We start from the raw sequence: 14,640 nt of genomic DNA on the forward strand, positions 1-14,640 counted from the left end.
TCCTTGCACAAGAGAAATGGAAACATGTAATACAGAGGACAAATAATCTGCATGACCTATGGGCCATCCCTTCAAGGCAGCCAAAGCAGGGACCACAGGCACATCGTGGGGCACAGTCTCCTGGATGGACAAACGAGGCTCTCACAAACGAACTAACGAACGAACACACACACACACACACACACACACACACACACCCCCTCCTATTACCCGGTCTGTTCACCTGAGACTACTAGGTTAAAATTTTATTTCAAGGAATTCAAGTTGAGAGAGTTTTTTAAAATCTCAAATTCAAAACCCAAAACACTATGTCCACATCTTATATATCCTATTACTTAAAACAGTCTCTTATCAAATACAGAAAACCAATGTATCAAAAGACAACAAACTAGATTTACAAATGATCACTTGACTTGACTTCCACCCCATCTTCAGGCCTTTGCATTTCGCCCCCATCCTGCTGACCAGTCACTATGAAGAGGTGTTCTCACCAGGGCAAATATGGACAAGAGTCTCCATGTGGCCATCAGGCCACAGGGAAGTTTCTAGGTGATCTGCAGACACTCCCTGGGGTTTAATCCTACCAGCACTACCTTCTTAGCTGTCATCATCTTAAAAAAAAAAAAAAAAAAAAAGCTAAAGGAGGTAAAAATTCCTTTTCCCACCTGTCCTTTTTTCACAATTAGTCTAATACCAGCCAGGACAAGATTTGAGTCGCCACAGCGAGGTGGTGGGAATGAAGCCGAGGTAGCAATGTGTCCCAAGTGAGTGTGAAAACAAAATCCAAAACACAAGATCCAACAGAAACCAGTTTCTATGCCAGAAGACACGAATCTAGTCTCCAACAAAACAAAAATGAAACCCAAAAGCCCACCTAGAAATGACAGTGCAGGACAGACACCCTGCGGTGCCGCGGCCCTGCTCTGGAGAGAGGGCAAGTCAGACCACGCGCACCGTCCCATCTGTACCCCCTGCCGCACTCCACCACCAAATGCCGGCAAGGAAGAGATGACAGAGCCCATCCATTTCCTGCCTGAGCAGATGAAGATTTCCTTACTACAACCCTGTGCATAAAGATACAGGAAAATGCAGTGGCTGGTGCTAAAACCTACCAATAAATTAATTGAGGTCTACTTCCAAAAAATTTTTTAATGCGGCATTTAAAAAAACGGGGCGGGGGGGAGCTAAAAAAGCCTCACTCTTCGTTTATATTTTTGACAATTCTAAGAATCTTAAGTCCCACTATCACACCAATAGAATAGTTGAAACAGCTTAAAGTAACTGAACCAATCTTTGGTCTTCTAAGCCCATCTGCTTGAAGCAGCAGAAAGCTCTATATATTCTGGCAGCACCTAATACTTAAAGTTTCCCTGGCAGGGTGTTCTGCAGAAACCTGGTCTCCCCCTGACAGCTCTGACCCCGTGCAGAGACCCAGGGACAGGGATCCCCGCAGCCTCTACAGGGTGAACTAGCAGAGTGTCACTCCGAGGGCCGCCCCCACACGCCAGCGAGCCGATGGTGACCAACCCCGGCCAGTCCTGCCCCGGCAGCCGGCTAGCGTGAAACTTACTCGAATTGAGCGTTTGCCGCGTTTTGGCGCTTGTGCAATAAGCTTCGATGACTTTCAGGATCTGCGCGTCTTCTTCCAAAGCAGCTGTGCCTGTCAAGACACAGCATGTCACAACTGAGCTAACAACAAGTACGTGATACAGTCTAAAAACACATTTTCTTGTCAGATAATGGTTTTCCAAAATTTATGAAGTTTATATTCAAAAGGTTTGTTTTCTTTCAAGTATTTTTTTACCTGCAACATACCTAGCAAAAGGTTAATATCCTAAATCTATAAAAACTGCCTTACTAATAATCCCTAAGAAAAACCATATCCCTCCCACCCCGGAGTTGAAAACAGGCCAAGGAACAAGCAATTCACACAAGAACACCATGAGAAAAGAACTTTATTCTAAGAAGTAAAACGTTAAAACAAAGCATCAGGTTTTCACATAAGCCTGACAAAAAAAGTCAGACCGTCCCCAGTGCTGACAGGGACAGCGGGAAGGAAAGATCTGGAAGGAAAGCTTCCCACCACCCACAGCTGACGGCTACGTAGATAGGTACAACCTTGGAAAGCTTTGGAAAGCGCATTTCCTCCAATCTCCGAGTTTGTGATCGAGATTTCATCTATAACACTTATAAGGCACAACCCAGACCTTGAAGGAGTCACTCCAGACCTCTTCCTTCCCCAAAGGATTACTCCAGACACCGGCTTCACCTATACTCAGACCAAAGGCATGGAGGAGGATAGATCCTTCCAGACTAACAGCATCTACTGCTATCAGTCCCGGATACTTCCTACTTCACATGACCCTATAGTTGAACTATTTCTCTTTCCTGAACTACTAAGTTTCCAATATTTTTTTGTATATGGTATTACATGTGGACATACACTTTAAAAGGCTCACCTACTCTGGCAAAAATGCAGAAGAATGGAAGACTTAAGTATTTGTAAGCTGTAGAAAGCCTCACCATTTTATGATAGTGCATACATGCAAAGCAAGCCAAATGTACTCTACCAAAAAATAGAGGTTCAATACCTTCTAGAAGTTTTACGGTTTCAGGTCTCACGTTTAGGTTCTTTAACCCATTCTGAGTTCATTTTTGTGTGGGGTTTAAGTGGCCCAGTTTCATACTCCTGCATGTAGCTGAGCAGTATTCCCAACACCACTTGTTGGAGAGACAGTCGTTTTCCCAATCGTATACTGCCTCCTCTGTCAGAGAGCGGCTGACCATAGACGTGTGGGTTTATTGTGGGAATCTCTTCTGTTCCACTGATTTAGGTGTCTGTTTTTGTGCCAGTACTATACTGTTTTGATCACTACAGCTTTGTAATATACCTTGAAATCTGGAATTATGATACCTCCAGCTTTGTTTTTCTTTCTCAAGATACTATATGAGCCACTAATTCCACTACTGGGGATTTACCCCAAGAAAACAAAACCACTAATTTGAAAATATCTAATGCATCCATATGTTTACCGCAGCATTATTTACAATAGCCAAGATATGAAATCAACCCAAGTGTCCACCAATAGAATGGATAAGGAAGATGTGGTACGTACGTACATACACACACACACACACACACACACACAGGAATATTATATATGCATCCATAAAAAGGATGAGAGCGTGACATTTGTGACAAGGTGAATGGACCTGGAGGGTATTGTGCTAAGTGAAAGAAGACTGAGGAAGACAAAATACCAGAAGATGGCACTCAGAATCCAAGATAAAAGCAAACAAGTACACAGAAAGCAAAGTCAGACGTGTAAATGCAGACAGCAGATGGGCCGGGGGGTGGGCAAAGTGGGTGAAGGGGAGTGGGAGGTCCAGGCTTCTGGTTACAGAGTGACTAAGTCGTGGGGACGAAACGCACAGCCCACGGCGCAATGCCAGCGTTTACGGTGACCGACGGCAGCTGCACTTGTGGACAGCACAGCAGAACGTACAGACTTGTCAAATCACCACGTTGTACACCTGAAACTAAGACGGCCTTGCACATCAACCACACTAAGAAGAACAGAAACAAACCTCAGCACCGAGAGTTTCAGCGCTGAGAAACAAACTTAAACGTCACCTACTGGAACCGATCCTTTCATGACGAGCTCCTCCCTCAGGAGAAGAGAAGGTTTCACCCCCTGGGGACCAGCTTAACCTCATGGGCAGGTCACCCCTCTCCGCCCAGAGAAGAGTGGCCTCCGAGCATGGTTACCTATCCGCACAGCGGATCAGATCACTCCTGCTAGACGTCACCCGGCACCCAGAGAAAGCACGGATGCCAGAACGGGCGCAGGCTCCCCCAGGACGTAGCATGAACGGCTGTCACCGATCCTCCCTTCCTCACAAATGTTACAGGAGGTAAATGAGCAGGACAGCACACATTTTCGGGGTGGCATGGGCCCTCCCACGGACAAGAAAACTCTTAGGATTCGGAATGTAACAAGGAGCCTGGTAACTTTGGCACACGGAACATGACACGAAAGCAGCTGCTCACCGAGCAGGCAGACAGCAGCTGGAGGCCCAGCTCTCCTTTTACCTCCAGTCCCTCCAAGCTCCTGGTGCAGGCTCCGCCCTCCCAACACCCGGACCCCATCTTCGTCTCTGCACCCCCTCTCATGGGGAGATCCCAAGATCTCACCCCTGGCCGGGGCCTCACCACCGCTGCGCCACACGGCCGGCCTGCGGCATCCCTGGCCGTCACCCCTGTAATGGCGGCAGTTCCACACCCAGTTGTGACAACCTAAAAGGTCTCCAGAGGAGAGTATCCCCCACAGTCCCTCCCCCAGGGGAGAAAGCACAGCTGCAGGCTCCCTCTTCAAAAACATCTGAACCCAGGCACCTGGGGGCTCAGTCGGCTAACTGACATCAGCTCAGGGCACAATCTCAGTTTGCGAGTTTGAGCCCTGCATCCGGCTCTGGGCCTCACAAGCGTCCACTGGGGCCCTGAGGCTTGTGCAAGCGCAGGGGAGGATCAAGAGCTGTAGCCGCATGCCTCCAACAGGTGCAAACCACAGGGCAAAGGGAGTAGGAAGACCAGGTGGTCCCAGGTCGACCCTGCACCCTAGCCCAGCTTCCCCAGAACAAGGGATCGGCACGGAGGCCAAGAGACCACGAGCAGCCCCATCGAGGGGAGAATCATGCGTGCGCTGCACCGCAGGTGCCAGCTAGCTCTCCTGCTGGTGCAGGGCTCTGCTATCGCTCCTCAATTTCCTCTAGACGTGACATTAAGGCTCAGACCCCCGCGTCTGTCTCAAGTCTTTGAAAAGCCATCAGCCATCTCTCTACCCAACGAATGCTGTTCCCAAGACAGACCTGCATCCTCACCGACACACGCCACACGTACTCACTTTTCCTCAGGGCGAACTCTTCATCTGAAGGCTTCCGCTCAGGCTTGCGCTTAGGTAGCAACTTTTTCATGGTCTTGGGACTCTTACTAAGATCCTAGGGAAAGAAAAAGGAAAAAAAATTATTCTGACAAATTCCAAAGACACTAGTTTTTCCTGGAGCATCAGCAAGGGTGACAGCGTGAAATACTAAGTCACTTCAGCCGCTCGTGCCAAAGAGCTTCCTACTGTACTCCCACTGTGGTGTCCTAGCCAGCTGCCGGGCGTTAATGGAAAATCGAGAGGGTGCGGGCTCTGAGGAAAACCCTCCTGTTACTCGGACCAGTCATAGCATGGTGACAACACACCAAGGAGGTGTCACGGGCTCGCGGGCAGCGTCTGGAGAGGAGACGGCCGGCTGACGCGTGCAGAGATCCACACGTACAGATTCCAGAGCAGACCCACCTGTTGCAGCCGAGCAGAAAGAGACCAGGAAAACCAAGGCTAGTTTTAGATGAAAGGTAAGATCAAGTCCCTCAGGACAATACTTGAAGCCTCAGGACAGAAGGAAAGGGAACAAGTTCAGTCCATCGGCCTTGAGCGCAGATGCAGGCAGGCAACAGAATGCGGGCTGTGCCCCTGACGGGTCCACACGCCAGCGCACGGCTCGGTCACAACACAATGGCCTGCAGCAGGACAGAGACAGCAGGCCAGAGTCCAAGGGGACAGGCGGGGGCTTCACTGCCGAGTGTGTGTTAAGTTACAGAAACCGTTCATGACTCTTACAACATGACACCGATGCGACACGGACTATGGGAGGAACCAGACTGGAAGCACAGAAGGAACACAGCTTGGTTTTCAAAGGCAGCGCTTCAAAATCTCTTCTGCTAAACCGTACAGCCTCTTAAAAAAGCAGGAAAAACGCGCTCCCAAAGACATACCGCCCTCCCTGCATGTGTCCTATGGCTTCCGCACTTCACGGTGAACAGAGAGGGGGCCCCAGGAGCACACACACGCACGGGTTGCGTCCCGACCATGGACACAGCAGCCCCATGTGCACGCTCTGCGAGAGGACTTCCACTGAGCGTCTGGAAGCACTCAGTGACACGAGGTGACAATTGCAGATCCTAACGTCAGGTCTGGCAAAGCTAGTGCAGCAACACAGCAAATTGTGAAGCCCAGGCTCACTGCCCCCTCTTCCCTCACCCTTTCTACCCCCTGGCTGGACACACTCAGTCCACTGGTTCCTCCCTAGCAATGAGGTCGCCACCAGCACTGCCCGAGCAATCCGCAAAGACTAAACGAGCAACAGACACCAACATCAGTCACGTAACCGCCCGCGGCAAGGACACCTCGTACCTGGGCCTACGACCACTGGCAAGACGCAGGTCCTCAACAACAAAATTAACAAAAACCTGCAAAGGACAGGTTATAATTTACATAGTATTTCTGTGGGTCGTAAAACACTTAGGGCTACTAGCAAGGACGGAGGGTCTAGGTCCCTGGGCAAAAGGGACCTCAACTGGACGTGGAGAGGTGTACCGGGACACGCCACCTCACTCCCACACTCAGGCTCCCCATGCTTACACTCACAACCACACCCAGCGCCGCAATCATCAGATTCCTCAAGTTCAAGTATTTCTTTTTCTCAAGATGCTTCCTTTCCTGAAAGCAGATTCAGCGGAAACAGCCTGGTGTTCAAGCACAGGGCACAGCCCGCCAACACGGGAGCAGAGGACATAGGTATGGGACAAACCACACTCTGCCACTTTTATTTGTGCATGCACTCTGTCTGCAACAGCTTTTGGTAACAAATGCAGGGTCCCCGGGTGGCTCTCACTGAGGCCTGGAAAAGGGTCCTACGGCCTAGCAGAGCAGCACAGAGGTAAGCAAGACTCAGCATGACAAGACGTGCACAGTAACTGCAGGCTGAGCGGGAGGCCAGCCCCAGGGAGCCCTCTGGCCCCGTGGGTCCAGGAGGCAGGAAGCCAGGGCCGTTCGTGAAGGGCACAGCAAGGTAAGGCTGCAGTTCCCCAGTGATCAGTACTTTTCTCATGTCACAGAATCAGACAGAAACGCGGGATTCTCCAGATTTCTGAATGCACCAGAATGAAGCACAGAACAGCTGGCCTAACACGCGGAGATGTCAACGTCAAATTCTTGTTCGTCTGCGCTCAAGACCTCACCTCCTTGTAGCAGAGAGCAGCGGAAGGCCGCAGGGGCGGGGCAGGTCGCAGGCAGCTGAGGCTCCACGGCTTGGGGGTCTTCGGAGGCTCCAGAGGCCCCCAGTTGATGGTGGTGTGCGGAGTGCCGTGATGGGAGGGGTGGGGCAGCGTGTGGTAGGCAGGCGTCAGGGGTGCCGGCTTGCTGTCTGCGTGCTTGCCGGATGGCGCGATCGGATGAGAGGGGAGCTGGGGGGGGGGGGGAGACAGAGGGAGCAGAACACGACAGCTGCCATCAGGGGCCAGGGGCCTCTCAACCAGACCCATGAGGTTCTGCCCACTCCTCAAACACTCCCACTGAAAAACCCCCAAGCCGTCATCATTTCTTTACTCTCCAACCCCAAGCAGTCAACTTCTAGGACAGCTATCTATTCAGCATCAGGTCAGCATGGGGGAGCAGGCAGGTGGCAGGATGTGGGGGCCCAGATCCTGGCACCCCACCACCACCTTTATTTGTCATGGACGAACACCGCATAAAGGTGTTCCACGTAGCATAGATCACAATTTTGTACAAGAACAGGCATTTCTTATCCTGGGAAATGTGGTGAAGGGGAGAGTAATTCTCCCCAGTCACACACTTACTGCCTGGTGATTATGGGTAGGCAAAAAACTAGGGCCAAATGTCTGTTTTCATTAACAAAAAAAAAAAAAAAAAAAGTTTTCCCGGGACGCAGCCAGGCCCATTTCTGTTGATGGGTGTAAAACCAAAAGTACAACTGCAACAAAAACCATACTGCCTATAAAGCTGAAAATATTTTACTGTCTCTTTTACAGAAAAATTTTGCCAATCCCTAGTGTAAAACAAGTTACAAGCTGTTTTCTCAGAAAAATCAGCTCTAATCAAAATAAAATTATATGAAGTCTAATTTTTTGGAAGAATAATAGGGCTTATTTTCCTGGAAAACCTGTAAATATTCCATCATACTGATAATTAAATGCAAAAATGTTCAATAATACTCAAAGCCAGCCCATGACCTCAAATCACCCCAAACAATAAAGCCATGCTTAATAAAGAACGAAGTGTTCTGTGAGCTGGAAATCACAGAGTGAGGTCATTACTCAGAAGAAATCCCTTCTTGAAACACACCGAATGAGAAGCCTGGCACTGGCTGATGCCATGGCGCTCTGGGACCAGCGCAACACACTTCCTGCAGGAACCACGTGCCCACCCTGGTTCATGGGTGCGTGGGCGCCTCCCGTGTTGTCACAGGCTACATGGCCACCACACAACTCACAAGCGGAGAAAACGAGGTACAACAGCCCTTCTAGCAACAGCACCACAGTAATATTTGGATTGGTTTCTCCTTAAGGAAGTCAGAAGAGGTCATGGTCTTTGCTACAATGAGATTCTTCTTCAAGGAGGACCCTGCTGAGTATGGGGGAGGACACCCAACACCGCCAAGAGGAAACTCCCTCAGAAGAACGCCTAACACTTGCAAAGCCTGTGCGTGGCGCGCACTGGCGGGGTTCAGCTTGAGCACGAAGTCTTCCCTGACGTGGACTCGTACTGTTTGCTTTCAGGGTGTTGCTGACAACGTGAAGCAGCACTGCCACTTCTCAGGCACACACACACCTGCACACAGAGTAGCTCTGGAATCAATTCAGTTCCAGGGAAGCTAAGCATTGTTAGCATTTTTTTTTTTCCAAGTATGGAGAAACTACAAATGGCAAAGCCACTCAAAATGCGACCTTAGCTAAAGCCAACCAGCAGTTTCCACCTGTAAGCTGTTGAGAGAAATCTAGTACAATAAAACTCATCGGAAAGCTATGCTACAGGGGCACCTGGGTGCCTCAGTCGGTTAAGCACCCGATTCTTGGTTTCGGCTCAGCTCACGATCTCACAGTTTTGTGAGTTTGGGTCCTGCATCGGGCTCCATGCTGACAGCTCGGAGCCCGCTTGGGATTCTCTCTCTCCCTCTCTCTTTGCCCCTCCCCTGCTTGTGCACCTGTTCTCTCAAAGTAAGTAAATAAGCATTTAAAAAAATGCTATGCTACAGTCACTCTTCCTGAGCAAACACTGCAACGGTAGGGATGTGGATGCAGAAGTGAGCCACATGGTGGAAAGTGCAAATAAAGATCACAACAACCTAAAGCGTACGTGAGAAAAAAGCACCACCTGGAAATGCCGTGCACTCACAGGTCATTTGTGAAAAGGGGCGTGTACTTTTGTTTGAGAAAGAGGAGAACATGAAAATGATTCCACACCAGTATCTTAAGCATAAAACACCAGTAACGACAAGTTTTAAACATGGATACTGTGTGCTGAGGTACTTCAAAACATTTAAGTTTTTAAAAAGTCAAAGAGCTGGTTAGCTCCTCTACGAGGATAAATGGATTTCTTAAAACAGTGAGGCAAAAGCCACATTTTAAAGCCTTCAACATGAATCTGGACCTTTAGTTATGTTTTTATTTTAGAGAGAGAGCAAGAGGGGGAGAGGGGCAGAAGGGGAGAATCTCCAGAAGGCTCCATGCTCAGTGTGGAGGGTCCGATCCCATGATCCCGGGATCATGACCTGAGCTGAAATCAAGAGTGGATGCCTAACTGACTGAGCCACCCAGGTGCCCCCAGCCCTGTTTTTGTTTTTTTTTTAATGTTTATTTATGTTTGAGACAGAGAGAAACAGAGCATGAACGGGGGAGGAGCAGAGAGAGAGAGAGAGAGACACAGAATCCGAAGCAGGCTCCAGGCTCTGAGCTGTCAGCACAGAGCCCGACGTGGGGCTCGAACTCACGGACCGTGAGATCGTGACCTGAGCCAAAGTCGGACGCTTAACCGACTGAGCCACCCAGGTGCCCCACCCCAGCCCTTTGGATCACCATAAATACTTCTGTTTTTTGATACAACAGAACACAGTTAAGATTCTCAGGAAAAAACAAAAACACATATGGATGGTGGCTCTTGAGGTTTTAGGTGAAAACCCCCTGAAAGTTAGTCTCCTAGGTCCCCCCTGAGCAGAAACAGCTTCCAAGCCAACTGCCATCAAACCACGTGCAAGGAGGTACAACCTAGGCACCACCGGTGTGAGGCGACAAGCTGTGTGACAGGGACTCTCCAGGACCCCCAGAGAAACACAGGCATGAATTTATACTATTGAGCCACACAAGGATTATGCTTCAAAACATCTGCTCACTTGCTGCCCCCACCCCTCCGCCCCCAGAGGCCGACCCCACAGCATGGAGAGGTACAGGGGTCCTTACGGTGTGAGACGGCACAGAATGGGGCTTGATGGTGGGGTTGCCGACAGAGGTGACCTTTGTCTGCTTCTGGAGATGGTCCACCCACTCGTGCAGATCCTGCTGGTTGTTGCAGGACACCAGGATCCGCTCAATCATGCTCCCTGGAAGGGAGAAGAGACACACTGAGGCGGGAAGATGGGCAGAAAGCACACGCGTGCGCACACACACCCACGGAGAGGGCAGCAGCGCTCCAACACAGCCCTCCGGACGGTCCAGCCACAACGTGCACACACACCGTGAACTGCCACTCATCACCGTGACAGACAGCGGCCAGAGAGTCTGTGCCTATCACCTGATATTTCAAATGCATTTCTATGATTTTCACTGTCCTCAAGCTTTGTGATTGTCATTCCTGTCGTTGGTAGCTTTCCCTAAAAAAGACCCCCCCCACAAAAAAAAAACAATTAGTGCTTTTCTAGTAAAGAACGTACCATTATCAAAACAAGTATTAATAATTTTAGGAATGGCAGAAGCAGCACCCTGTAAAGCGAAACAGCTGACCGTTGCCATAAGCATGCACAGTACAGACTTTTCCGTCAAATAAGAAACCATAACACTGTAATAAAAGGAAAATGGAGTCCGCAGTAAGGTCCAGAACGAAAGTAAATTCCATCTGACACATTTCTCTGAACGTGAACACTAGGTCCCAAGAATGTGACCTATCAGGATCAAAAACTAAAGGAGGCGCTGATTCGCCTCACGAAGAGGCTCAGAGGAAGTTCACGTTTGAAGGCAACATAGGAAGCTGAGACGAGAACAACTGTCCGGGGGCCACACTTGGCTGTCCGCCAGAGGGGAGGTGGGGAGTTGTGCTGAGCACCACATGGAAGGCACAAAGATGGGGACCAGCACGGGCGGGGCCGGCGGATAGAAGGCATTCGAGTCCGGCTGCACAGACCACGGTCACAGCACTCAGACGCCCTTCCCAGGCCACCATGCACAGAAGAGGAAAGCAGGGTCCCATTGGTGGCGTGAGGCTCTCACTGGCACGTTGACACCAACACCGAGGGCGAATGTGGCACGGGCCTCGAGCCTGCCCCGAACGGCCACCTCTGCTCCCTCAGGTCACAGCAGAGCTGGTCCCAGCCTCTCGCGGTACAAACCACAAAGCCAGAGTGCGCTGGCAGAAAGGACTCAGCTTTGTGTTTAGTGGGGCCACCTGACAATGGGGGGCGGGACTGCTGATTCAGGGGAACCGGGGTAGGTACCCGCCCAACAGCACACTCACGAACTCTGAGGCACGGGTTTTCTGGGTTTACCAGACACATCAGCTTTATCAATTTTAAAGTGCTCCTTCTGGAGAAAGTGTGTGACTCCTCCTCCTCTTTGGGGACCAAGCTCTCTGTGGAGGCACACACACGCCACAGACACCTGGAACTCAGGATCCACCCGTGCACGTGTCCGGGACGACACAGAACAACGTGCCACGTGGGGACTCCTGCTGATGCAGGACTGAGGACTGGCCAGGCCCGGAAACAAGCCATGGGAGAGAGCACGCTGCTCTAAGTCACAGAGAATAGGCAGTGAGGACAGAAGCAGCTATTAAGAGAAAAAGAAGCTACTTGACACCATAGGTTACGTTTCTGCAGAGACACCAGACCTCTCCTTTTGCATTTTCTTCTCACGTCAGCTCGCACGTCTTCTCAGTGTCAGCAAAACAACCGACTAGAGAAAGGTTCCATGATCACTCACCACTAGGTACATCACCTGGCCTCAGCCAGGGTCCCTGGCTCTGTGCCCACCCGCCACCGCACCCACCGGGCACCATTGTGGCCAGGAAAGAAGGGGCAACTGAGACAGGACTCGGGCAGGTCACCTCAAGCAGTCGGTGCCCTTAGGAGGCAGCCCTACAGAGGTCACTGGGGTCCTCCCCCCCCCGTGTTTGCTCAGGACCAATGCGGGGACATCTGCAGTCATGCGGAAACAGGCTAAGTGTGACATACTCGACTAGGTGACACTATCTATACACACAGCACCACACCCAAAATCCAAAATAAGCCTGGAACGGATTCTGAGATCCACAGCAAACAGTAACGTGTAAACCGAAAATGTACTTTACCTGATAGATAAAACCACTCATCCTAGGACTGGCAGATAACATCAGCAAACTATTCGGGAAGAGCAGAAGGTATCTCTCATTCTTTTCCTAACGTTAAAGAACAAACAAATCCAAGTAATTTGTTTCAAAACACACAGATGTGAGAACAAGTATTTACATTAAGCCTTATGAAACATACTGAACGTCCTTCCAACAAATTTTATCAGCTAAATTAAATGCAAACAGAATTATGATAAAGTCTCAGACTCACTGGCAGCCCACGTAGCATCTTTTAAAAACAACTGGGTTAAGGAGTTCAGCTTTGCCATTAACTCTTTTTCATCTAAAATTTTCTTTTTATGGTTGAGAGAACAGAACTTGTCGAGTTTGGGTGCTGTGGGGAAGAACAGGTGGGCCTTTCAAGCTCGAGGGGAGGGTAGGATAAAATGTTAAAATCAACTGAATGATTCCTGGCACTTCCCTTAAAGCCCAATCAATTCAATATTGTTTTTGTCCATGCTGTAAACCTTACCTAGTTTACATGAAAGATTTAAAAGCATCTATATTAAAAACCATTTGCTTCAATGGGGGGGGTGGGGAGGATGCCCCAGAGAGACCACAATAAAGGACGCAAGTTTCCAGGAACGTAAAGGAGACCAAAACGAGGAACGCAGACGGCCCTTTCCCAAGCTGCCATTTCCACGCTGCCCACAGAAGCCCAGGGGTCAGGACGCAGGGTCCTCAGGCAGACTCCTCAGACTCCAGCCGCATGCCAAGTGCGCTGGAAACCGGTCCTGCACTGTGAGCCTGTCTAGGGGGACTTCTCACACTCTGTTCCCGAAGACGCCCCACACACTTGTGGGGCTCAGAGCACAGGCTCGAGTCCCTCCACTCGTGTCCCCAGCCACTCTGCACAGCAGAGCACGTGGCCGTGGCGCTCCTGCCCTGCATACCTCACTCCCGGCACACTGGACCATGACCTGGGACATGTAAACGACGCTGCCCAGGGTCGTGATGTCATCTCCCTCCCAGCTCCGGATGGCTTCTGTCAGGATCTGCAACTCCAGCTCCTTCCTTTTCCGCACCTCCTGACACTGCGCCTGGGACACACACCACCACGGTCAGGAGGTACGCGAGCCCCCAGAACCTCAACTACCGGCCACGCGACTTTGACACACATCATCTGCTGAATGAGAAAGCGTTCAATTCACAGGCACAGAAGTAAGAGCTCTGGAACGAGAGACACGGCTTTAGAACAATACAGCAGATCTTGCTACTTCTGGAAGAAAAAATGCAGACTGGACAAGAAGAGACTTTCTGGCTTTACTGGTCTCTGCTGGCACAAGGACTGAGCAGGGGCCAGGAGTGCATGCTGCACGTGAGGTAAGTCAGGCATGTTCCAGAAACACCGGCGGCATGGCAGCAGGGTGAAGGAGCAGGACCACCTGGTCCTCACCGAAGACACAGCCCACAGAGCAAGACCTTCATAAGGAACTATCATGTCGTGACTTTTTAAAGGTTAAACGATCATTTTCTGGTGTCGACAGCCCAGTAAAGCATGCAAATTTACCACCACGGTAAATAAACTACCGCGATTATTTTGTATTTGAATACACCCAAATTCTCGCTCTCATTTTCTTTCATCACCTAACTTTTTTAGGGAATAAATTTTTCTACATTCATCTGTCATAATAATGCTGAGGGAAAAAATCATAATATGCCTAGTCACTTACTGAGAGGTTTTTGAAGGCAGTCATGGATTTTTGAATATCTTGTCTATCTGGATGATAATCCTTTGAATAAAAGAAAACACTATTAGCTTTCATGAGGCAAATTGTTTTCTTCAAAAGGCACTCTAGAGACTAGCTTGAAACTTTCCCAACCCTTTCAACCCACAATAGGTCTTATTCTTCTCAGCACTGAAGTGTTATTCGTACTCTTGTGGGCCCAGTAGACTTTGGGGAAACTGTGGTCTAGAAGACAAAAGCCCAGGGGCAGCTGGGTGGCCCAGTCAGTTAAGCCTCTGACTCTTGATTTTGGCTCAAGTCATGATCTCATGGTTCGTGGGATTGAGCCCATGTTGGGCTCTGTGCTGACGGTGTGGGGCCTACTTGAGATTCTCTTCTCCCTCTCGCTCTCTGTCATGCTGTCTCGGTCTCTAAATAAATAAACGTTAAAAAAAAAAAAAAAAAAGACAAAAACCCATGGCAGGACTCAGCACCTCCTCCCAGCACTGGCCTTGCTGAGGCTCTAAACCACAACA

General features: G+C 49.9%; 1 protein-coding gene across 15 annotated transcripts in view; it reads right to left on the reverse strand.

Moving 5' to 3' along the window:
• Positions 1-14,640, reverse strand: part of ARHGEF7 (Rho guanine nucleotide exchange factor 7) — a 135,099-nt gene that overhangs the window by 13,460 nt on the left and 106,999 nt on the right. For 14 of the 15 annotated variants that reach the window (XR_008425057.1, XR_008416812.1, XR_008416721.1 and 11 more), the window contains 8 exons: positions 14,111-14,170; positions 13,331-13,477; positions 12,399-12,485; positions 10,632-10,710; positions 10,301-10,440; positions 7,067-7,291; positions 4,905-4,998; positions 1,571-1,660 (listed from right to left, as the gene is read on the reverse strand). Coding sequence is in view for 11 of the 15 variants with exons in the window: in XM_019443876.2 (XP_019299421.1) it covers positions 1,571-1,660; positions 4,905-4,998; positions 7,067-7,291; positions 10,301-10,440; positions 10,632-10,710; positions 12,399-12,485; positions 13,331-13,477; positions 14,111-14,170 (922 nt within the window). In the remaining 4 variants the exon portion in view is untranslated. The remainder of the gene's footprint in view (positions 1-1,570; positions 1,661-4,904; positions 4,999-7,066; positions 7,292-10,300; positions 10,441-10,631; positions 10,711-12,398; positions 12,486-13,330; positions 13,478-14,110; positions 14,171-14,640) is intronic. The other variant, XM_019443882.2, reaches the window with a different exon arrangement.

The sequence above is a fragment of the Panthera pardus genome, unplaced genomic scaffold (assembly GCF_024362965.1).
Source record: "Panthera pardus isolate Hobbes unplaced genomic scaffold, ASM2436296v1 HiC_scaffold_1, whole genome shotgun sequence".
NCBI lineage: Eukaryota > Metazoa > Chordata > Mammalia > Carnivora > Felidae > Panthera > Panthera pardus.